The sequence below is a fragment of the Lipophrys pholis genome, assembly GCF_963383615.2.
Source record: "Lipophrys pholis genome assembly, chromosome: 2".
In the NCBI taxonomy this organism is placed as follows: Eukaryota; Metazoa; Chordata; class Actinopteri; order Blenniiformes; family Blenniidae; genus Lipophrys; species Lipophrys pholis.
In genome coordinates this window covers 35423811-35450376 of record NC_137636.1, presented here as the reverse complement: position 1 = coordinate 35450376, position 26566 = coordinate 35423811, and the positions used below count along the sequence as shown (strand labels likewise).

General features: G+C 42.0%; 1 protein-coding gene across 1 annotated transcript in view; it reads right to left on the bottom strand.

The window, feature by feature from the left end:
- Window positions 1–26566, bottom strand: part of lrp4 (low density lipoprotein receptor-related protein 4) — a gene marked incomplete at its 3' end in the record, with an annotated part of 180773 nt that overhangs the window by 90456 nt on the left and 63751 nt on the right. The window contains exon 2 of the mRNA XM_080493399.1: window positions 10891–11037. Within this exon, the coding sequence (XP_080349525.1) occupies window positions 10891–11037 (147 nt within the window). The remainder of the gene's footprint in view (window positions 1–10890; window positions 11038–26566) is intronic.

Genomic DNA, 26566 nt, shown 5'->3' with positions numbered 1-26566 from the left:
CAATTCCTCCCATGAATAAGGCAAACATAACACCACCGGACGGATTTCCTGAAATGCATCCAAAAAACGAGGGTCCCCACAGGTCAGTACAGTCAATAGGTGTGTGTGTATGTACTTGTGTGTGTGTGTGTGTGTGTGTGTGTGTGTGTGTGTGTGTGTGTGTGTGTGTGTGTGTGTGTGTGTGTGTGTGTGTGTGTGTGTGTGTGTGTGTGTGTGTGTGTGTGTGTGTGTGTGTGTGTGAATTTTCAGTGCACACCCACACCCCAGACCTCGCAGGCTTGTGTGAGCCAACGGCAGAGGAAGCTGAGCCTCGTGTAGTAGCTTTCAATCACACACAACAGAGATTTTACTCTTCGATTTCATCTCACATTACACACACACACACACACACACACACACACACACACACACACACACACACACACACACACACACACACACACACACACACACACACACACACACACACACACACACACACACACACACACACACACACACACACACACACACACACACACACACACACACACACACACACACACACACACACACACACACACACACACACACACACACACGTCTCCCCACCAGCCGAAATCATTTACTCTTTCACAGCCTCAGCTTTCAACTCAGTGGGAGTCCAACAGCACGCCCATGCATCTGTGTGTGTGTGTGTGTGTGTGTGTGTGTGTGTGTGTGTGTGTGTGTGTGTGTGTGTGTGTGTGTGTGTGTGTGTGTGTGTGTGTGTGTTCAGTTTGAGTGAAATGCAAAGAAAAGAAATAACTCCAAGGATGACCTGGGACAGGAGGACACAGGAGGATTAGGTGGGAGGTGAGAAATGGCCAAATAAGAGAAGATGTATTGAGGCAGGTTATCTGCTATGGTTACAGATTGTTGTGAACGTTCTGGATTAGTGGGATTTAATTTACTGTACTGAACTGGAGAAAAGAGGTCAGGAACACTCGGAGCTGGATAAGATATGAGTGTAGACAGACAAATAAGTCACATACAAAGTCAGATTGATTGATGATCAATATCCACCTGCCGAGTTCTGAGAGACGGATTCCAAGAGGTACATGCTGCTCATGGTTCGCTGGGAGGAGATCAATCACATGCTCGTGTCTCAGCTGGCTTGTTTCCCCATTCAAAAATACATTGCATGTGAGGAAGAAGATGATTCAATGTGTTCCTGAAGTACAGCAGAGAAGTTCATGTGGAAAAACTGAAAGTGCAATCTCATTATAAAATGGAGAAAAGATATCAGTCAACTAGAGTAAAAAAAAAAAAGGGGGGGGGGGGAGAGAGACAGGAAAAACTGCAAATATTTAACACCTTGTATTCCAAGGAGTTCAATAACTTTCAGTCGCGTTTACCTTTCATAAAGTTATATGGACGTACATCTCGTAGCGGGATTACAGTGTCTCTGGGTAAAATCTGTCAGATTAGCTTCTCCCACCTGCAGCAACATCCGTCATTCCCCGCAGGGCAATTTCCAAACTCTTGAGTTATGCACGATATTTTATGGTACGATGTTTAATTTTTGAGCCGACTAATCGCGTTCCTCCCAAACTTATTGTCAACTGTAAATCTGGCTTTTTAATTCTTATACATAATGCGATCAAGTGCTTTCTAAAGAGGTGCATGAAGTCTTTCTGTCTGAAGTCTTCAATTGCAAATGTGACACATAAATATGATCAACAAAAAAAATCTCACAAAGAATTCCATTCTGAATCCAACCATATCGTACAATATGTACACTTTCTTAATCGTTTACAAGCAGAAAATACAAAAGTGAAAAATGGTTCTCAGTTGCATTTTTCTTTATGGTTGGAAAATAATGAGAGGTGGGAGCAACAGACTTATCAGGAAAAGCTACGAGATAACAGTCAGAAGCTCATAACAATGGATGATTGGTCAAATGTTCTCAGGGTGCCACGTACAACTCAAACGTTTTTCAGCTACAATGAAAGACATGGCAACGCTTGTATTTAGTCTGACTCTGGAACAGCTTAAAATACCCGGAGAGAGAGGGATAGGTCTTCTGCTCGCTTCTTACCGAGTCACGATACCATAAAAATGGTCTTATTCTTTCTTCAAAATGAATTCGAACTTGTTGAAATTCACCTTCGACTCAACTCAGACGCACACAAAACAAAGAACATCGTGTCTGGCCCCGCCGCTGAAAGGAGCCCTTTGGAGTGGCGCCGTGTCGATCAAGAACAGAAAAGTGAGGTTTTGTTGAAAAAACAAAACAAGGAATCGTTCCTTTTCACCACTTTTTCTGACCTTCCTTTTCGTTACGGCGCCACTTCAGTTTATCTTCTCTGACTGTGGACTCTTCAGCATGATAAGCAGTCGGTCGCCATTTCCATAGGAACCAGGTCGACAAAGGCTCTCGTCCTTTTTTCTTGTTGGGAGTTTATGGATGTGGACGTTTCTGCCAAGAGCGTAAACATATCGACACAACGGAGCAGCGCTTCGCTTCCCTGTCGTCTCTCACAGCTCATACATTTTGGCCCGTTATCAGAGTGAAGAGTTCCTGCGTGCCATCCCGGGCCGTGCACGCCGTATCAGTGAGTAGGGGTGTTATTAATTTAATGAAACCTCCATAAGTTATAGTTTTGATTAAATTCCATCGGGGCCAATTACCACCCTGTCCTTGAGACGTGTGACCAAATAACATGGCCTCCTTTGCTCTTTAGCTGCTGAGGCGTTGAGGCAGCAACACCGCTGATCATCATCATAACACCGGAATAACTTCAGAGATATGCCGACGACTGCACGTCTTTGGTCGAGTGGTTCCGCAACCTCATCTCAAATTGAAAACATCCACAGTGCATGAATCCAAACTGAAAAGCTGAAATGTTGACGGTCGAAAGAAGAAGTGGGATATTGACATTTTGGGTTCCTGCAGTGAAGCACTTGTTTGTACCACACTGTGAAAAGGAATTGAGCCCGAAGTCGAATCTCTTGATTTAACAGCTGATCTTCCCCAAAAAACAACAACAACATGAACGCCTGACAGTGGAACAGAAGCCAAAATGACTTTCAGTCACCGGGAGTCTGGGTTTACTTGTGAGGCTATGAGTAGAAAAAGCGGGGGGGGGGGGGCTGCAGTCTACCTGAATACGTCCAGTCTGTTGACACAGCAGGGAAGCTGAGGCAGAAGAAACAAAGCTCCACACCAGAAATTGAAACCCGCCTTTATTCTTTTCTTTTTCTCCTGTTCCACACCGTGACACCGTTCAGTGTCCTGTAGCAGTTAAAAACCAAGTATATAAAAGCACAAAAGAAACATTTGTTTGTTATAAAAGGTTAAAAGAGACATTTCACTCCAATGTCTAAAAACAAAACAATGTTGTGACATGATGCTCAAACCGAAAGGTTAAACTTCCATAAGAAAATCTCCACAAACGGAGCCGCTGGTGTTTTAATGTGAATGTGTTTCTCTCTGTAGTTGCTTTGTGATGGACCGCTGACCTTTCCAGGGTTCGGTCCATCTCCACGCATATTCCCTGGGAATCGACTCCAAACAAAACGGAAATGCAAAATTGGTGAATGGATGGTTTGTACATCTATTGGTATGTCTCTCTACGGCCAGCGACCATAACATTATGTCCATCATATTGTCTAGTTCACAATTTACATTTCCAAATCTGCGGCACCTGTTGAGGAAAATGAAGTCGTGCCATGTTATGAATCTCAGATGTTTTTTAAAAAGGTCTGATAAGTTGCAGAAGTTGCAAGGTCGGCTTCAATGGTATCAACAATTATCTTTGACCGATGGTTCATTCCTCTGTCCTTCTTTGACTCCCATTATTTGATTTCAATGACAGTTGTGTACATATTAGTGCAGGAAGACTTAATATGTGTTTTCGCTGTTGAATCGATTGACTAACCAATTAAAAAATAGCAAAGAAATAACCCAAGCAAACGCTCCATCTTTCCGTTTTGTACGTCAGACCTCACGAAGCCCCTGAAGCAACAGTCATAGACCAACTCATCTCCTATCATAACTGTTTGGGATCCACAGTGACAGATTTGGCTGCATGAGTGATAAAATATGAACGAGCAGAAATTTAAAATTGAGAAAAGCCGCATCTGATCGGCTTGTTGGATTCCTGTGAGCGACCTTGGAGGATGTTCTGCGGTCAAACGTTGAGCAAATCGCAGGGGCTGGTGCTGGAAATGCCTCTGAATACTTTAAGAAATATTGGAATACATACTCGGGAAGGGGGGGGATAATCTGCCTAACCACAAACCACATCCAGATATGCTGAAGGAAAATTAGCAGTTTAAGACGTTTGCATTCTGGTAGAAATCTTTTTTTTGTTTGTTCTCCATTCAGCCAAGTAACATCTCAACATTTGGAAAAATGCATCCAAAGTTCCAAACAGCACAAAGTAAATCAAAGAGCAAAATATCTGTTGTGACCGAAGCTCACAAACACAATGATATGGACGTTTAAACCTGTTCTTGTTAAAGCTGCGGATATACGATCGCCAGTATAAATACGCCAAAGTTAAGGGCGGTGAAGAGGAGAACCCCCAGCTGTGAAGTCCATTTCCTCCTCAGCGTCACGCAAAGGTAACCCCCCCCTTCAGAGTAAGATACAATTTCAACACCGACATCCACAAGTCGACACGGTTTGACCCTCCACACGTGAAAAATGCTCCACACCCGGGATTCTTCCACGCTCCTCTTGGTTTCCCCGTCAGCTCTGCTCCACTACCTCCACTGGTCCCGGCACAGTTATGAAACTTTATCTCGGGGAACGCAAGCACAAGACACAGGCGCACACACAACCAGCCACGGCTGCACTCCACGGATTATACATGACTCCCTCATTGTAATCGGATCAGACGTGTATACAGATCGCTTCATAGGCACAGTCAGCCACTTTGCTCCCATCCTACTGGCTTTCCACCGACACTCCCAAACACACACATTCCTGCAGAGCACCGCGGGGACAACGCTGCTTTGTCCCCGAAATTGGTAAATTGGTAAAAAATGATAATTAAGTTAAAAGTTCTACATGGGCTGGAAACTTCAAACTGCATTGTTGCGATTCAGCACTTTGTCTGTGTTTATCTGTATGTGTTCATGGTGGGGCCACATTCTCACGGTCAATACATCTGCTGATTCCTGCACGATTGTGGAAACCACTCAAGTCTCCACGGCACGATGAACCAGAGCGGCCGTAAATTCAAGCCTTCGCCACGTTGAGAAAACGCTATAAAATTTAACTCCTGGTTTTTTTTTTACGGTCCCGTTCATTTAATTTAATCAGTGTAATAGAAACGGAGGCATGCGAGCACCAAGTCTGCTGGGAATACACAAAGGCTTCGATGAAACGATATTTTTATGTACCTCAAAGAAAATGCCTAATAATTTTCATGCACAGAGATTTTAAGTGAAAAAAAATAATCTAGCACATGGTTGGAATATCTTACGTTTAGATTCTGAGTATCACGAACGAACCCACAATATTGTCACAGAGAAGAGGTACAAACTCTTCATCCTCTTTTTATTCCAGGAATCAGAGAGACAGATGTGTTTCACCCTGTTGTGGAGATTTTCCCTCCTGAGCCACATTTTAACGGGACAGTATTCGCCGCATTTTAGACCCAATTTACATGACAACGTTTCAAGTGAAAAGGCATCGTTTTGGGGTATTCATTTCAGAGAAGTTTTGCACTTACCATAATTTCCGGACTATAAGCCGCTACTTTATTCTCATGCTTTGAACCCTGCGGGTTAACGAGCTTCATGCCGCAATACACTTGTGATGCGTTCAAGTGCATGACGTAACTCCGACCTGCTGGCTGACCAATCGTCCTCCTGAGAGGACAATCTTGCTCCTCAGAATCACAATCAGCAAATAACCAATAAAATACTTTATCAACAGAGATAAAACCATCAGATTTCATGATAGTTTTACAACATGGTCGCCTGCAGCTTATAGACAAGTGCTTCCTATATGTGAACAGCTTTGGGGTTTTTTTCCTTTTAAATGTAATTTTAATTTACATTTGGTGGGTTCAGGTGCACTCGATAGTCAGGAAATTACGGTATACGGCAATGTTTTGAAAACAACGCCTATTTACACAAAAACTGTATAAACGCGTAAAATGATGGAGTTAGCCTGTAGAGCCAGTAATTGGCACTGTTTGTTTTTGTAATGAAACCACACACACACATATATGGGCAGAGAACAAGACGCTACAAACATAAACAATGGGAGCACACAGACGTTCATATGGAGCGACAATGACGTTGGATTGTTATTACGGTGACTGTCAACTATAAAACCACCAAGTCCCAGAGGAATATAAACTGGAAGTCATGACACTCTGGGGGCAAACATGGTTGTTATAGTCCAACTACTGAGCATGTGCAGAAGAACTATTTACTATTTATGGCTGTGGTGCGCATGGATAGTATCAGCATTTCAGAAAACTTGTGTTTTCCTCTTAATTTTCACAAACCTTATTGTTCTTGTCTGTTATTTGAATGGGATTCTGTTATAGAAATCTTGTTTTGTCTCATAGAGAATGATGTGTAATTTTGCAGTCTGTGTTCACGGATGACCTGTGTCGGCACTGTTCAAACATCTGTGCTGCTTTTGGTGTCCTTCAATCCAGACTCAAAACAATTTCAGCCTATAAGAAGGCACTGTCTGACTTCAGAGTTAGACAAACCCCAGGACAATCATGCAAAGGTTGTACTCGGACTTTGCCTCTTCCTGCAAGAATAATGTAATAAAATTTGCCTGAAACTTTTTCAAATCGCTCTCAGTCTGATTTCTGTGTATTCTGTCTTTTTTACAGAATGAAAGGTTTTTTCTAGGAAATTCTCCTGACTGATCCCTCTGAGAGTAAAACCTCTTATGTAGGGATGCCCTAAATCCAAAGGCAAGTGTCTCCTGAAGACTGGTGTCCTCTCTTCAGAGGGACAGGTCACAAGGACAAATTGTAGGACCAGTTGAAATTGAATGAACCAAACACCAAATAAGTTATAGTTATTTAAAGCACATAACTGAACCAATACAAAGATGTATACAATATATATATATATATATATATATATATATATATATATATATATATATATATATATATATATATATACACATGTATATAAGATGTATACAAAATAATTATTAAATAAGGTTTCGCTGATTGTGAGGTGGAGAGTTAAAGCCGATTTTATCTCATACATTTCTTATCTTCAAATATCAGACTTACAGATCCACGTAATCATAAACAGCCAAGCTGCAGTGGTATAGTAGTGTTTCTTTAGTGGAACATTAGTGCTGAATCAGCAGTATGGCTATTTCTTTCTCCGTAAAATTCCTTTTCTTCGTCTTTTCTGTCAGGATTTAGCATCAAATGATCAATGGGCTGATTGAGATGCAAAATATTGACGAGGCACTTTGCATCGACCATTTATGATAGAAAGTGGGCGTGATGAGGGCGGGATATGAACTGCGCAACCTTCCAGGTGGACTGGGATGTGCGTGCAGATGTGAGTAAGCACGGTTTTATCGATCCAAATCTTTTTGGGCGCACGCCATTTTCAGCTCTTGGGCGCATGTCCATTTTTAGTAGGAATTCTACGCAAGGTTTTATCAATGAGGCCTCTGGTCTTGTGCTCCCCCTTGTGAGGGTTTAGCGATGGACCGAGAACAAACCCGGGAGTGAAAACTGAAAGTCTATCAACACTTTTCAGGTTTGGCTTGTTCGTAATGAACCCTGGCGCTGCATCTGTGCAGCGAATCAAACACTGGCTTGCACAAAAAGGTGCACCGAGCCCGTTTCCAACAGCAGGTCTTGGTTCGATAACAAACAAAACTCTTTCTGATGGAAGCCTGCAAGCGGCAGTAACAAATGGCCAAAACACAGGAGATGAAGGGCCTCAAAAGCAGCAGGTCATAACTGAATCTTGTCATAGTCTTGCTGTTGGTGGGTTTTTAGTTGTTAGAAATGCTTTTGATGGCATTTATGTTGTGTCACAACATCTGTTATGTGTGCACTTCTTTACCATTCTTTAACCTGATGGTAGAAATTCCACCATGAGAGCAATGTGGGCAAACCGAAACCAAAACGAGTGGAAAGAATATCAAGCACTCCTTAAATTAAACCTCAGATACAGAAAACTGTATTTTCCCCTACATGCAAACCCAAATTAATTAAGTCCAACTCGGCGGCCTGTGATCTCATCGAGTGAATCAATATGCATTTGCAATTTATTATCACACTTTGTAAAAAGCTAATGAGTTGAGTGCCTGAGAGCAGTAAAAATGTGTAAAGCCTGACCTTTCCTTAATAGATTGTTCATCATGAAGATCGGACGTCTGCGGAGATACGAGTGTACATTATCAGGGAATGTTTGGTATCCCGACGAAATAAATACCTCTGACGTAAACTTTAAAAATGGTCATGGATTAATTGTTTCCATATGAACATGGCAATCACCCAGGTTGCCATGGGAATTAAATTAATAAATACCATCATGTCAAATGTTTCTCGTTTGGCGTAAATCAAGCAACAAGAGCTTCTTTGCTACTAAACAGCAAAATGTTTGAATAAGTCAAGCTGAAGTGGACACTTGCGGTTTGGAATACACATTTTTCACACAAAAAAAACTATTGCAAATGACGCAGACGGAATGCGTGTGTGTGGCCTTATCCGACAGGTTCCAGTGGACGTCCACTACAATGGGTTGAATATCTGTGGGCCCTGATCTGCGATTGCAAGATTGGCTGGAGTAACTCCAAGAGAACAAGCATCCAGCAACAAAGAGGATCGATCAGACAGTACTAATGGATTAGGAAGGTTCTGCCATAGGCTCTGATATCTGTCAGCCGCTTCAATGTGTCTCCTTAAATACGTGATGTGATGCAGATCAATCCATGGCGATTAGAGTCGCTGAACATTCAAACGGCCGCAGATCGATGGCACTCTCCTCCCCTCCCCTCCCCTAACCAGCTTAATGTAACAAGAGGGAGACTGATGGGGAAAGAACTGCAACACACACACAATGAACGCAAACACACACACACACACACACACACACACACACACACACACACGAGAAAGGAGTGTCAAACAAAACGGAAACACAAGCACCTTCAGTCTCAGATTCAGAAGATACAGTATCAGAGAAATGGTGAAACACATTGAGCTGTGTTCAGTAGCACAACTGGTTATCAATCGAACTGCCTGTTCACATGAATTTTACATGCAAACCAAAATGGTCTAATTTCCTGGCTTAAAACTAAAACAGCTAAAACAGCTGGAATTACAAAAAGTGTATTGAAAAGCTAAAACGACGAAGAAAAACAAGGAAAAAAGCAAAAATGCATAAATCACTTAAAAAGACTAAAATTGCTAATATAGGTAAAGCTGTTTAAACGATTAGAAAAATTCACAGCGGCTATAAATGGCTAAGATAATCAAAATAACTAAGGTGAAAAAAAAATTCTGTGACAGTTTTTTTTTTTGTTAAAATCAGCTACAAAAGCTAAAATAATCTGAATTGTACATGTGAAACGGCATGAATGCGACGTCCTTTAAAAAAAAATGTAAATAGATGTTTTTAGATGTTTAGTTCTTTATTTCAGATATTTAACATATTTTGAGGATCCAAACTAATTTTATTTGGTAGAAAAAATGCAAAAATGTCTCTTTTGGTCTTAAAGGTTGCAGAGCCCTGGTCTGGACCATACTTGCGTTCCTTGAGTAACATACCTGTTATTCAAAGAAGCCACAAGACCTGCCAAGAAGATTGAGCCAGACGGGATGTTGCTACATGAAAAGGCGAGTTTATCATCAAAATAAAAAAGTGTTGAAAAGGGATTATGTGGAAACACAAACACCGCCTTCTTCCTGTTCACTCAAAAAGGCATATCACATCAATGCAGAGAACCGTAAAAGAGGAGCAGGGAAGATCTCCTCCACTTGACAAACTGACATGTTCTGCAGGAAAATACTTCTGTCTGCATCTGCTGCATCTGACTCTTTTCCTCCAGCCAAACTTCATCTGGTGCCAGAAGTCACTCAAGCATTCTTCTGCATCTGGTTGCACACGCCACACAAAGCATCTCTCAGAAATACAACCCCGCCTGAGCAGTGACCCATTCACAGTTAGACTGGGTGATTATGGGATCCATATGAGGTCAATTATACTTTTTTTCTTTTTTTTAATGATTCTACAGAATCCATGCAGTGAAACTGGCTCAACAGACTATCTTCACGGCGAAAATCTGAAATGCGAATTTTCTCTCAAGGAGCTGCCAGAAACCGTCTCTGCTGTGGGGAGGGGGAGGAATTTAATGCCTTGCTCAAGGAGACCGTGCATATTGGTCATTCGATGTTTCGAGGCCAGATGACATTGTAAAGTTCAAGCTTCATTTAAAATGATTTTAGTGACATCAACTTGTCAAAAATGTGATGAAAAACATGGATTTGTAAGCATGTAGGCAGTCTAACCAGAGAAACAGCGCCTCACCACCTCCCTGTAAGAACTGCTGCCATCAGGCAAATGATACAGGGCCATTCAAACCAAACTAGCAGACTCAAAAAGAGTTTTTGCTGGTAACAATGACAATAAAGTTTATGTTCTATTCTATTCTATTCCTTTAGCAAAGCAATAAAAGGATTGTGTGTTTGGATTGCATCAGCAACGGTCAAACATTGACGAACAAATATAGTACCCATTAAGGCTTTCAGTAACTTTAAAAAAAATTAAATATTCATGTGACCATTTCCTTTTTTTTTTACCAACATGAAAACATGCATACGAGGTTGAACCCTTTATTAATGTTTGTTTTACTGGTCTATTTCAGTGAAACGTGAGAGCAGGGCTAACAGGAGGAAGACTCACTGCATCCGTCCTCGTCGCTGTGGTCGCCGCAGTCGTTGTCTCCGTCGCACTGCCACTGGGCAGGGATGCAGGTACACTCCCCGAACGCACTGACCGCGCACGTGAAGTGGTTCCTCCCGCACGAGCACTCGGCACTGCCCCGAACTCCTGCAAACACAGAGAAACAACACAAGGTGGAGCTGATTCGGACACACAAGCACAAATCTTCCCCACAAACGGATAATTCTTCGTCATTTAACGGATCGTTTGTAAGAAAGTAAAATCATTCAATCAGCCAACACAAAACGGAGCATTCAAGAGTTCAGCTTTCGAATGAATATGCAATATAATAATAATGCCAGACAAGAAAAGACAAGGTGATTGCTTCTACACTAATAGTAATCAAGTTGGCAAAGACGCTATGACGGTGTATAGTAATTCACAGCTTATGTCAAAAGCGAAAAGTTAAAAGGGACTGAGAATATGGACTAGGGTTGCAATTAATGATTATTTTAAGAATAGATTAATCGGTCGATAATGTTTTCGATTAATCGGAAGAAAAACCCAAAAATATTTTAACGGGTGGGACCAGTTGATATTGAATGAACCAAACACCAAATATGTTATGGTTATTTTAAAGCACATGACTTAACCAATACAAAGATTTATACAATACAAGTTCATAACAGTATGTCACAAAAGTGAGTACACCTCTCACATTTCTGCAAGTATTTTATTATATCTTTTCATTGGACAACATTGAAGGAATAACACTTTGTAAAGTAGTCAATGTACAGCTTGTATAACTGTACATTTAAAGTTAAAGTTCAACATGGCACCTCATGGGAAAGAACTCTCTGAGGATGTGAAAAAATGAGTTGTTGATCTACATGAAGATGGTCTAGGCTGTAAGATGATTGTCAACACCCTGAAACTGAGCAGCAGCATGGTGGCCAAGACCATACAGCAGTTTAACAGAACAGGTTCCACTCAGAACACGTGTGTGAGTGCACGTGCTCAGCGTCATATCCAGAGGTTGTCTTTGGAAAACAGACGAATGAGTGCTGCCAGCATTGCTGCAGAGGCTGAAGGGGTGGGGAGGGTCAGACCATGTGGGGGGTCAGCCTGTCAGTGCTCAGACCACACGTCACACACTGCATCAAATTGGTCTGCATGGTTGTCGTCCCAGAAGAAAGCCTCTTCTAAAGATGATGCACAAGAAAGCCCGCAAACAGTTTGCCGAGGACAAGCAGACTAAGGGCATGGATTACTGGAACCGTGTCTTGTGGTCTGATGAGACCAAGATAAACCTATTTGGTTTAGACGGTGTCAAGCGTGTGTGGCGGAAACCAGGTGAGGAGTACAAATACAAATGTGTCTCGCCTACAGTTAAACATGGTGGAGGGAGTATCATGGTCCGGGGCTGCATGAGCTGCCGGCACTGGGGAGTTACAGTTCATTGAGGGAACCATGAATGCCAACATGTACTGTGACAGAGCATGAGCCCCTCCCTATGGAAACTGGGCCGCAGGAGAGTATTCCAACATGATATTGACCCCAAACACACGTCCAAGACAACCACTGCCTTGCTAAAGAGGTTGAGGGTGAGGGTGATGGACTGGCCAAGCATGTCTCCAGACACTATTAAGCATCTGCGGGGGGAAGCCTCAAACGGAAGGTGGAGGAGCACAAGGTCTCTAACATCCACCAGCTCCGTGACGTGGTCATGGAGGAGTGGAAGAGGATTCCAGTGGCAACCTGCGAAGCTCTGGTGAACGCCATGCCCAAGGGGATTAAGGCAGTGCTGGAAAAATAATGGCGGCCACACAAAATATTGACACTTGGGCCCAATTTCGACATTTTCATTTAGGGGTGTATTCACTTTTGCTGTCAGCGGTTTAGACATTAATGGCTGTGTATTGAATTATTTTGAGGGGACAGTAAATTTACACAGTTATACAAGTTGTACATTGACTACTTCAGAGTGTAGCAAAGTGACACTTCTTCAGTAGTGTCCAATGAAAAGAAATAATAAATTATTTGGAGACATGTGAGGGGTTTACTCACTTTTGTGACATACTGTATATACACATGGATATAAGATGTATACAAAATAACTATTGAATAAGAATTAATTTACTTCCGGGACCACATACAGTCCAGTTTCATCCCGAGTGGGCCAGACGGGTAAAATATTGCTATAACGTAATGAAATCGTCTATATTTTTGCAAGATCAAACATTTAGTACTAAAAATGACTACAATCTTAACATAAAGTTAATTTTAATTACATTTTGTGGTTCAAAATACAGTGAAATGTAAAAAAAAATTGGATAAATCCTATATAACCACCTTGCTTGGTGGGACCAGATTGGAGCATCTTGCTGGTCAGTTTTGGCCCAAGGGCCTTATGTTCTCTGCTGTAAACTAATGGGGAGGAGCTTCACAGAGCAGCACCGTGCTGCGGGAAGGCGGTGATAATTCACATCTCAAAACTAATCCCCTGACACAACATCTGAATATTCCAATAATCAGGTCCAGCCCAAGTATTTGGCCATTTTAGTGTTGCTCAGCTTGAAAAATTGCCAAGAAAATTAGTCGGTTGTCCGCATTCGGCAGGTTGTTCGCTCATTAAGGTCTCTCTACAGGTAAATGTGTGTCCGTGCACAGTGACGCGTCCGCCCAGTACGCGGTGTCCGCTCTTACTGGGTCCACTCATCAGAGGTTCTACTGTACAGCCTCCACTCTGCCTCCGCCTAACTGCGTTTAACTCGCTCTGCAGGTTGAGGTTTTTTTGTTCGTTTTTTTTTCCTTTATTTCGGTGAGCCAGCATTGCTAAAGCTCCGAAGGTGAAGTAAACGGCATAAATCGTGCGACACAACAAATCGATAATGAAATTCGTTGCCATCACTTTTAATAATCGAACTTTATTGATTTTATCGATTCGTTGTTGCAGCCCTAATATGGACAAAGTTTTGTGACGGCCATTTTTTGCAACACATGCAAGAGAAAGTGTTTTTTTTCCTTCCCCTGCAAGTCTCAAAGACAAAAGTGCAACAAGCTGCAACTGTTGTCAATATCAGATTCTCTTGCTGCGTCAATCCAACTGAATTTAAACACTTTTTGTCCAGTGACACAGAAACCCACTGGTTAAAAGACATTATTGCAAGTTGAAGAGGAGCACGAAACTTTGAAGAAGAAAAAAAAAAGTATGTATCTTTGTTGTGGCTTTCAAGCCAAAGTAGTTTTATCAAGTTTCTAAGGTATTACCCCCAGACCACAGCTGGGAACCGCTTCTTTGTGTTTTCATTTCATTCCCATAAAAGGACCCATTTAGTATTAATGCATTAAAGCTGTTCACTTTTAAAAACAATGTTAAAGAGGAACTTCCTGGCTGTAGGAACCACAAAGTCCTTTCAACACCTTTGTGGGAAATTTCTAACATGCTTACAGTTTTGCCAACGAGTACGATCGTTGGCATGTCAAAAAAAAAAAAAAAAACGAGGCTTTAGGTCATTGCTGGAAGAACAATAAAATTCATTGCAAGATGCTATAAAAAAAAATAAATGACAAGTTCGAAGAACATCACTATTATTATTTGCACTATTTCAGGCAGAATGGGCCCAATAAGTTAATCTACGAGTACCGCATGCGCAAATTGGAGGTATGAGGTTTGCTGTAAATCAAATGACACGCAAGACCATCGAGTCGAGTAGATACTGCTCCTCGAGACACGTTCACAGAGATATATTTGGTGTTCGGGCTTTAGAAAACAATTAGCATCGTCTTTTCAGCTCATTTGCTATAAATCACAGGGGTGAAGCAAAATTTTGTTTTAAAAAAGCTAAAAGCATAAGCCGGGAGGCTCCCCTCAAATGAATTGAATGAGAGCAAGTCTAGTGCAAGCATTTAAGGTCTCTGGATGATGTACTGTGCAAATATCAGTCTTCTTCTAAAACCGGATAAAGATCCCACACTACCATCTAGCTATCGGCCGATATCACTAATCAATGTAGATCTTAAAATAATTAAGAAAACATTAACAAGCAGACTGGAAAAAAATAAAAAATCACACCCCACATCATTACACCCTGATCAAACTGGGTTTATTAAAGGACGACGCTCCACTAACAATACACATAGATTAATTAATCTTATAGACCACTCCACTAACAATACACGTGGATTAATTAACCTTATAGACCACTGCACTAACAATACACGTAGATTAATTAATTTTATAGACCAATCCACTAACAATACACGTAGATTAATTAATCTTATAGACCAATCCACTAACAATACACGTAGATTAATTAATCTTATAGACCACTGCACTAACAATACACGTAGATTAATTAACCTTATAGACCACTGCACTAACAATACATGTAGATTAATTAACCTTATAGACCACTGCACTAACAATACACGTAGATTAATTAATTTTATAGACCAATCCACTAACAATACACGTAGATTAATTAATCTTATAGACCAATCCACTAACAATACACGTAGATTAATTAATCTTATAGACCACTGCCACCACAATAAACAAAAGGCCATTATCACCTCCTTAGATGCAGAAAAAGCCTTTGATAGGGTAAATTGGAAATTTCTACTCGCGACACTACGAACATTTGGATTTAGAGAAAATTACCTCTCTTCCTGTTGCAAGAGCAAAAACTGTTCTGACTCCGAAGGCTCTCAATCACATAATATTGTTTGCCCAAGCTGCCAAACAGGACAAGGGGAAAAGACATTTTTTGAAAAATAGAAAAGAAAAGAAAATAATTAAAAAAAAAAAAAAAAGGTCCCTAGATGCCGACTATCAAAAATGATTAAACTCATATATTCCAGCGTTTTCAGGGAGCTAAAGCTGTAGGAAACTAGATTCCAGATTCAGTTCTACTCTCCTATTATAACAGGATACTTATACAGGTCAAACTGTGGTTTCAAGTCAAATCCCTTCATTCGGGGAGTAAAGTCTCATCTCAGGTGTCGGGTCTTAAGAACTTATTTTGGTGAATCTGATTCTGGTATTAGCCGCAAATCTCCTGCAACCACCGCCGAAAGTACAGCAGCATGGAGACGTAGCCCTGGCGGTGTGGAGTGATGTGTGTAACAGAGCGCCGAGGCATTGCAAACATGTGTGTGAAACCCGTCAGGCATGAGTTGTTTTAGATCCTCGGAGTTGAGCAGGTGTCATAAATCTGTACAGGTTTGTGTGCGTGGACATGTCCTGTTATGTTTCCAGCTGAGATGGCTCCTGATAAGTGGGACCAACGACTTTTGAAAAGCCACAGCAAGTGATTTATTTCAGTCTTCACCCTGAAGGTTATCTCCCGAACCCAAAAGCGTCTCGACAGTGACGTACGGCAATGTGGTCGGATTGTACTTACACCTACAACTGAGTGACTGAGGAGTTTGGGAGGGTGAGAAAACATCCTTTTGGCGGTGAATTTCAGGTGACAGTGAAAATATAGACATTGATTCATTTCTAATCATAGTAATCCTAAAGTGGAAGGACCAATTTACAGCATCTCAGTTATGGTTTCTGGACACTATTGTTTTGATTTCCATTACTTAAAGGGGTCAAAATATGCAAAATCCAATTTCTAAAGGTTTTCCCAACAGTCATAATTGTCCCCATACCTGGAATGATGCACCAAAAGTGAAAAAAAGTCTGTCCTCTCTCTCCCCGGCTTGTTTCAGTTTTTAAAAAGTGTGTTGCTCCAACGAGCCAATCAGAAATCAAACCCTATAAAGCAGGGTTAGGCCTTCCTGGTCCTGGAGGGCCGCAGCCCTGCACGTTTTCAATGTGTCCTCACATCAACACAGCTGACAGCAATTATTGGCTCATTACCAAGCTTCTCGCAGAGCCTCGTCATGATACCTCAGGTGTGTTTGAGCAGGGAGATATGGAAAACATGCAGGGCTGCGGCCCTCGAGGACCAGGAATGCTCACCCCTGCTATATAGAGTCATCAGGAGTTCAGCCAATCAGAATCAAGGTAGCCCCTCCCTTTGACTCCTCCCACAATTAGGCAGCTCTGCTCTGGCACATGGCACCACGAGAGGAAGTACTTCCTCCTCTTCCCAAGCTGGGCATGTGTGGGTGGAGCCAATCCAGTGCACACAGACACAGCAGATTCTGAATGTAGCTCCTATGATCCAATATTCAAATGGAGGAAAATCAAGGAAAAGCTGGATTTGGGGCAGTAAACTTTGAATACAGCGCTTTTGGACCAACGATACGCATGTGAAAGTGTTGAAAAGCTGGATTATATTACCCCTTGAAAGATAAAACACTATTGGGAGCAATTTGGAGTTCAGCTGCAGTTGTGCATTATATATATGTAAGTGTATTGTTCTCTGCACACATGTGTGGTTTCATTACAAAAACAAACAGTTCCAATCTGTGGCCCGACATGCTAACTACATCGTTTTCAGCATTTCTGCTGTTTCCATGGAAACTGACAGTGTTTTCAAAAGGTTGCAGTGTAGACACGTCACCTCTACGAAATGAAAACGCAGTAACGATGCTTTTTCATTTGAACCACTGTCGTTTAAACGTGGCCTCAGTTTGAATCTACTTTTTAAAAATGTTTTATTCTATTCATGTTTTTGGAGATGCAGCTGTGCAAAAGGGTATTTTTGTGCAAAAAGTGACTGCAAAGAGCTGGTGCAACAAAAAACAAAGTTCACTAGAATAGCGTAGGGTAACTACATTTCCTCTGCCGAAGAAAAGAAAGCATGTCAGCAGTAACAATTACCACCTGGGAAATTTGCTTTCACGGGAGGACCTTTACGACCTTGGTGTCATTCTAAAAATATATATTATTTAAAGGCCCAAATACATATAAACAAAGAGACCAGAAAACGAGGATTATAAATCCCAGTGAGTGATTGGATAACTGAAAGCAGCGACAAGCAAACAATCTCCCAAAGCTTAAAACGACAAGCCTTACACGAAACATAAAATTTTCAGGGTTTGCCTGGAGGAAAAGTAGTGGGATTTGGTCTTTACGACCTGAATAGAAATGTGTATAAACAACAAAAAAAAAAGCTAAATAACCCACCTAAATTTAAAGGCTTAAAATTTCTATGAATCACTACTGCATACATTAAAATATAAGTGAGGCTCATTGCTTTATTATAGCTTCACTGTGTCATTGCACAACAATGTCCCAAAATACATGAACAGTCATACACAGGGTCTCTACATTCAGGGCTCTGGTGCCCGACCACAGCGGCAAGAAAAAAGAAAAAACACCACATCTTTAGACACATCACAGCAAAGCAAGACCAGGAGAGGAAATAAATATAGGTTTCCCATTTTGCTCTCACTTTGAAGCCCATTAACGACCATCTGTGTGTGTGTGTGTGTGTGTGTGTGTGTGTGTGTGTGTGTGTGTGTGTGTGTGTGTGTGTGTGTGTGTGTGTGTGTGTGTGTGTGTGTGTGTGTGTGTGTGGTTCCTGGCCTCCTCACAAAGGCATCAGTCAACCCAGGAGGGCCTGGCAGAAAGAGCTCAGTAACCTTCAGATCCCTCCGAGAGCACTAAATTAATGGCCTCTTTCTTTTCATTTCCCTTGCTCTCTCTCTCTCTGCCTCTTTCTCTTCGTTCTTGTCTTTCCACCATCCCCTTTTCACAAGCCCCCCCCCTCAGCTGCCTCCCGTCTTTTCGCCTCTTCCCCACTTTTTCCCCCCCATCAGTTGACCTTGTTTCCAGAACTAAACGAGAAGGGAAACGGCGATGGCGTCATCCGACTCTTCCAGTCTTTTAAGTCGCCTTTCTAATTTTCTCGTGCGGTCTGTACTTCCGGCTGCAGCCAGACCCCCGGGTGCCATTTAACCCCTCTGGCAGACGGACAGGACTATCCCGCGCAGACTACCTGTCTGAAACTCTCCATATAGTCTTCTCCATGCTTCTCCTCGGTGCCACATGGATAGCTCATGGCTCCAATTTGCAGCCTTTTTCACTCGGACGTTTAGCGCGGGTTTGCGTGGCGCTAAATTAAGAGTCTGCCGGAGTCCCGTCAACGTGAGGCCACATCACAGGCCGTGCATTTGTCAAACATGCTTTAAAAAGCAGAGGTCACTTTAAGCGGAGCCAAGGAGGCGCAGCACTTCGGCATGAGGCCGCAAGCAACAGCACACTGCAACAAATCATTTTAAACTGTGCAGTCGAAAAAACACTGCCAGTCTGTGTTTTCACTGAATTGGACAAAATGTAATGATGATGATTTGGCTGCTCCTTTTTACAGGAATCACGACAGTAAGACTTCGAGACCTGCGTGGGAGAGACCGGGGCAAGCAACCTGGGATTCGAACTCTACTCTGAAGATCGAGCCTCAGCCCGACGCACCATCAAGGAGACAAAAAGTCCTTTGAGTTCGAAGGTTTTTGTGAACGAAGAAGTAAAAGGGAAGCTCCTCCACTTGAGAAAAGCAGCCGTTTCACTGGTGCAAATAGTGCATCAGAAGTTCCTTCACTGGAAAGTTACATAGGCGATGCATCCAAGCACACCAGCCATGAATTAACAACATCTCACAGTGAAAAACAGCTCAGGTCCAGAGGGAATTCGAAGCTGTCAAAAGAACAGTCAAATAAGTGTCATGTGCACCGGCGTGAGCACTGTCCCACATGGGTGAGAAAAGTGACACTTCGGGTATGTCGGGCGAGACAATAAACCCCTTTCATGACTTTGGACTACGTGCCAGTAAACTATGCAAACATGAGCTCATTCCTGTAACCCTGCCACTAAAAATAATCGCAGCTCCAAAAAAAAAAAAAAAAGGGGATAAAGCAAAGAGAGGCTGCCATTATCTGGCAGACTTGATAACAATTTCTTTTTTTTTTTTTTTACATAAGAAACAGAAAAATGTTTAAGTGTAAACACGTGGTTGAGCAAACAGACCAATATTGGCTTTTCACTCCGAACATGAAGGTTAGTGACACTGAACACTTGATTGTTATGCAAGGCTGTAGGCACAAACACACAAACAGTCAGCAGCAGCCAGGTCTGACAAACCCAGAGCTTTCAAGAGCGCCAGCATGACAGGCTTCTAATGCATCACACAGATAACAGATCACATGCTTTGTAGATACAGTAGAGCTCTTTGAGCGGAAAGTACAACTTCAGAAACAATGCATAACTCTATTAAGGATTGTTTAGCTGCTACTGGATCATCACCTGAGCAGATAAGTGGGTCTCACACGTGATTTTTTCCTGCTTCACAAGATCAAAGTTTTGCAAAGAACGTTTCCTTGCAAAACTTCCAAACGAGGAAATGTGAAAAGTGATTTGATTCATATTGTTAAAAGTCTCTGTGAAATTAAAAATTGATTTACTCCTTCTGTTGTCTCTTAACTATGGGTTAAACGTTTATCCTTTCTTAATGTGCGTGTCAAATAACTGTGAAAAAAATAGTTAGTAGTCGAATATTTCACTATAAAAACTAAATGGACAAACAATGTTATCTCAGCCAAATTTACTGACATAACTGGGACAAACAATGTCATGTCTGCTTTTGCTTTTAAGAGACTAGAAGAAAATCAAAATCAGCCAATAGATTGTAAAGCGACTCTCAGACAGGTGAAGTAGGTGTCGTGATGATGTCCCCGCGCTCGACCAATCAGGCCGCAGGCTGCTGGACATAGCCAAAGCTGCTTCAGTTCCGTGACCGGACAAATATACACTTAGAAAAAATAAAAATGGGGTGTGTGTTTGTTATATTTTATATCAAATGTACACTACAGCCTATCGTAAGTCCTTGCCTGAGCACCTCATCACTCTTAAACATGTCCACCCAAAAGTATTAAAAAAAAAAAGGGTCACGTTCAACATAATGGCATCGTATGACAGGAAGTTGACAGCTGTAAACGGTAGCTAGCAGCTAGCGATCAGAGCGGTTACACACTCCCAAACTTAACATGGCTGAAGGCAAACGAGCCAAAACTTACCATTTTCACCCTGAATGGAAGGAAGATTCTTTTTTTTGTTTATTTTCATTCAAAGCTTGTTTGTTTGATCTGCAATGGAACCGTGGCGTTGCCAAAGAAATGGAATCTGAAGTGGCATCTTAAAACGGTCCACGGGAGCTACGAGAGGGATTACCCTTCAAAAACGCTTTTACGCGCTACAAAAGTTCTTCCACACTACTCCTTCCTCGCTATTCCACGTCTGGCTGTAACATATTTTTCTATCTGCGTCCAATTCTTCTGATTCGTGCCGTCAGCTTTGTTTGTTTACTACCCAGAATGCATTGCGCAATACGTCATCCCCCCCGTCCGCTACAAAAGTTTGACCGAGGTTTTCACAGGGACCAGAGATCGCTTCTTAGCTCTGGTTCAGAGTTTGTGGGAGTGTTCTCATCACCCAAACAAAGAGAACTCTGGTCTGGATCAAACAAGGCAATAGGAACACGCCAAAAATGACTAAACAAGCACAATCAATTCAAGTAATTTCGTGAGACTATGCCTTAACAGGTGATGGAAGTCCGTCAATCTCAGATCACCTGCTGTTGGCACAACTATGTCTGTGTGTGTGTGTGTGTGTGTGTGTGTGTGTGTGTGTGTGTGTGTGTGTGTGTGTGTGTGTGTGTGTGTGTGTGTGTGTGTGTGTGTGTGTGTGTGTGTGTGTGTGTGTGTGTGTGTGTGTGTGTGTGTGTGTGTGTGAGTCAGAAGAAAAAAAAAAACTTCCAGCCGAGAAAAAGAAAAGAGACCACCAAAGATCCTCCACTGCTGGTTACAATAGCCTGAAACTGTCCAAACAGGCCTGGTGTAGAACAAGACAGGTGGTCCCCCCACACCCTCCCCAAAGGTAAACACACAGATGCTCCCACATTGACACCACACCTAACACCGACACCCCGGTCCCCGGAAGCTTACGTTCCCCCACCAAACCACGCCGGAAGCCACCACGGCGTAGGAGTCTCAGAAATAACCAGGTGGTATTCAAACTTCTATGCCGCTATTCCACGACTTGCTGTCGTTAAATAGTTAAATGGCGAGTGTGAAGGGTTGAGGGGAGAACCGAGGGGCCAAGACACACAATGGTAACCCAGCCCAGAGAGCGGGTGGCCGCACGCCTTGAATGACGTCAAAAGGCTGGCAGTTAATTAGGCGCGGACCTCCCCGGAGACTACCTGGAGGGTCGGTGCCGCATCTTTCTTACAGCGCGTGAGCGTACAGCTATAAAAGGTGATAAGCATGGAAATTGGTGGAGGGGGGGTGAGGGATCGGACAATACCCCCCCCTCTGCCTGCTGTTTTCCTGCCACCCCTCACTCTGCTGATGTCAAGCTGTAAAAGCAAAGCCCCGCGGAGACAGCTGCGACTCTGCGTGTCGACAACTGTTCAGGCCGAACCACCACCGGCAGGCCCCGGCGCCGCACAACGCAGCGCCGCACAACGACAACGGAACACAACTGGCGTCCCGCCTCTCTCAGGCAACAGTGTTCAGCATACGTCACCCCTCGCTGTGCGAGACTGCTGACAGAATGAGATGCGTGACTGGCCGCACACACTGGCAGGCTGTTTACCTGTAAAAACTGTCAGGCGGCGAGTGAGTCACGCCAGCGAGAGGTGCTACAGCTTTCTGAGAAGATTGTAAAATTACGCCTCGATTTAGAGAGCTACTTCTTTCAACAGCCACTGTAACCGAGTCATTTTGGAACAGAAATGTCAAAAAACCTTTCACACTTCAATTAATTCATTAATTCACCGACCTTGAATATCCACTTGCATATCTACAGTACACAAGGAAAACTATGGACAACAAAAACATGTTAACTTCTAGAAGGCTAACTTGAGATCTGCACCATTAGTCAGATAAGCAATTAAAAGTTTGTTCCCTCACTAGTATCCACTTGGTACTTCATTCACGATTCTACTGTGACATAGCAGACTGCCACTAGTCGGTGCTACAGAGCCATCACCTCAAATCGACTGCAGTTTTTTTAACAGCATGGGAGGAAATTTCAGAGATGACAAAAAACAAAACTAGCGTTTAGCCGTACTTTCATCTCTGAAATTAAAACAAGGTAACTGGCGTGTAGGCTGTGTTTGGATATTAGCATTTGAATATTACGTATTACACGGTGACCACACTGAGGTCAATTTGACATCATTTACCCAGAGACGATGGGATTCCGGCAGGTCTGAGCAAACAAAAGCATGAAGTTCATGGAAAACGTGACGGGTGGCCAACTCTTTGACGAGATCCGCAAAATATTGTGGAAAAGTTCTTTGAAACTTCAGGCCAATTTCCCTCAAGCACAGACATCGTAAGAGGTAGGGTTGTCACAAGAACCGATACTTCGGTACCAATTCGATGCCGACACGAAAAAAAATGATTCGATACTTGCTTTTTTCTGGTAACGTCAGAACCGAGTATACAACTTTTCACTCGGCGAGCCGTGTCGATTCTTGGCGGAACTGACGGGGCAGTATATGTATGTGAGCAGCATAGAGCAGTCAGCGGCGCTGAAGAAGAAAACCTGCCGTCTTAGAAAAAAATGGCTTCAGCGAGTGAGAGTGAAAGCGCAACACGTCGGCAGGACAGATACTAAGAGTCCCGTGTGGAAATATTTAGCATTCGAGGCGGATGAATACGGAGCGATTCTAGACTCAAACAAGCCGACACGCAAACAGTACCTCAGAAGTTTTCAAAGGAAAGGAGGAAGCACGTCAAACCTGCCCAAACACCTCAAAGACAGGCAACCCCGACTTGTTTAGAGAATTCAAGGTGAGTGAGTTTCCGTTTACTATCACTGTTGTGTCACGTTCTATGTAAACCCGAATATGCCTACGTTCGGTCATTTGGGCATGAGCGTCAGCTGGGTTCTACTCTCTCGCTCAGTCGCTCCCTCGGGTAGATGTTTAACGTAATGTAACCATACGGTCTGCGTCATTATATGAAAGGCGACATGATAAGATACTGTCTGACAGTCTCTGACCTTATGTTATTTAAACTAAAAGTTTTTGGGGTTTTTTTCCCTTTACAGTACCAGTACCAGTGTGAGCCAGACCGGGAGAAGCAGGAGGAAAGTCACACACGTACATAGCCAGAAATTACTGCAGCTTTTTGAAAGGCACAGAAAATATGACTCAAATTCAAATGAGGCAAAAAAGCTGACTAGGGCAGTAGCAGAGTTTCTGCGCATGGACCAAGTTCCCATCTACACAGCAGAAAAATATGGATTTCGCCAGATGCTTGAGCAACTCAATCCCAAATATCAGTTACCATCCTCAAGTTATGCCTATTGGAACCTGGTATTAGAGATTTTAGTTATGTGAGATCAGGCTCCACAACACTGTTGTTTTGCTATTTATAAGAAGAACAATATTGTTTGTTTGGTATACTTGAAAGCTCCACGCCACTGCTGTTCTTTTCTGAATGTAAAATAGTTGACTATTGTTATCTATGACCATATTTATAAGCACAGTATAGTTTGTTTTTATACAGGATGGCTATAAGCCACTGCTGTTCTTTTTTGAATGTATAGTTATCGTTTATCAGTTGGTACTGCAATTTAAATTGTGTGCAAAAAGATGTTGAAGCACAGTGGCGTTAAATAATTGACCATAATTGAAGCAGTTTTCAATAAATTAGTAAATTTAAAAGTACATGGGTTCTGTTTTTTTTTTTGTTTTTTTTCCCAATTGTCGTATCAAATTAGTATCAAGAATCGTTGAAAATCACAGGTACTGGTATCGACTACTGAAATTCTGGTATCGTGACAACCCTAGTAAGAGGATATAAACACATGAATATGCTCAGAGCATCTGTGGAAAGTCCAGGCCAATCTGGGTTGATTGGGGATCATTTGGGGAGCGCACATCAATATATTGTGATAAAGGTTACAAATGTGGATTGGGGGGAAAAAATGTAATCCAGTAATGTCTGCATACTAGCCGATGTATAGGCCAAAATGCATCTGATAATTGTTATGTGCTCATGGACATTTGTTTTAATTGTCCTAAAAGGTCCGAAAGAATCATTAAGAGGCCCAAAATTCACACAGTAGTCAACTGAACTACTGAAGGCCTCAGACATAATTCTACTTCCATATAAATTAAAAAAAAAAGCATCCCTAAAACTAATAAAATGAACAATGAGTTTTGTGTTGAAAAAACACTTGGTAGGATTATGAACAAAATCCACTCCTTGTCCTCACCATGGTTTCAGGTGAAACCAAACCTCATCAAAACTTGGAAAACAAATCTGCAATACCAGCGAATGGGTCCAGTCCTGCTTTTCAACCTTTTTAAAAATTGGCAAAAAATTTAATTAAATTTTAAAAATTGAGACGGTCGCTGATCTCGGTGGGTGTAAGAAGATAAAAAGTGATTTTCTAGGAAAGCTGAACCAGTCTGATTTTAATGTAACCGAGCCTCACACACCAGATAACATCTCTGCCATTTTCCGACATTGAGATGTCGTTTTAATAAGGGACATGGAAAAGAAAAGTGTGAAAAGGACAGTGGCACTTTAACTCCATATATAAAACAAATTGCACATTACTGGGATTGAATATTTAAAAGAAAAAGAAAAATCTCCATAAGAGGTGAAAGTCAGTATCAGCTGTTGTTACATTGGATTTCATCTCATTTATTCTTATCCCTCACAGATACCATCACACATCACACCATAACTCAGAAACCGTTTAGGACGTCTAGAAAATTCAAAGGCTACAAGAAAGTAGGGAAATACATTTTTGCATCCATATACTAGTTATGACTGTGATTCTCAAGACTCTTCTGTTTGACCGGTCCAATCACAGACATTTAGTGTAGAAAAGTTCTCTTGGAAAAGTGGCCGAAGATTCTTATCGGATTTACACTTTGGGAAAATTGAAAAAAGACATTTAACAAAAGTCTGTGTTAAAAGTTAAACTCATCAAAAACATTAAATTACAATAGCTGCTCATAATAAGGGTAAGCAGGATTATCTTTGGTTCAGTGTCGAGGTTGCATGTTCTCCCTCTAGGTATCTGAACTGGGAAATCTGGATTTCCTCCCACAGTACAAACATTTGTTGGACATTAAGCTTGTGTTCTCAGGACAACGTTCAAGAGAAAATGGAAAACTTTCATTGCATTTTGGGTTTCCGTTTACACAACGATGGTGCTCGGTGCCAAGGAAAACCCATTACACAAACAAACAAATGTTAGGAAAGCATCGTTTAGCGTTTCTGCTATTTCCGTGGAATGTGACGTCGGTTTCAAAACGTTGCCACGTAAATATGGAAATTATCAGAAAATGCAAGTGTTTATTCTCTGATTAAGAAGATGGATGGATGGATGAGTAGTTTGAAGAAAATTAAATCTTCAATAAAAATAAATAAATAAAAAATCCCCAAAATACTCCCACGATTCTCTACGCAGATTGTTACAGAAAAAAATATTGATCCCTGGTGTTTTAATTATTATATGCTCCACTTCCCGGGCTCCTGCTCCACTTTTATATCTGTATCTTTCTCTTCAGCAGCATATAGAAGCTGTAAAGCTGCTTACAACACTCACAAGAACACATTCACTGGATTCCCCGTGGTTAAGATGGCTCCGGGTTCTGCTGACTTACAGAAAGTTTCAAACAGCTCATCGTCTCAGTCGTGTCTCCCCCCCCCCCCCATCCATCGGCTCATCCCCACCTACTAATTTGCCCACTGTAGGTCAGGCCGCCCTGAT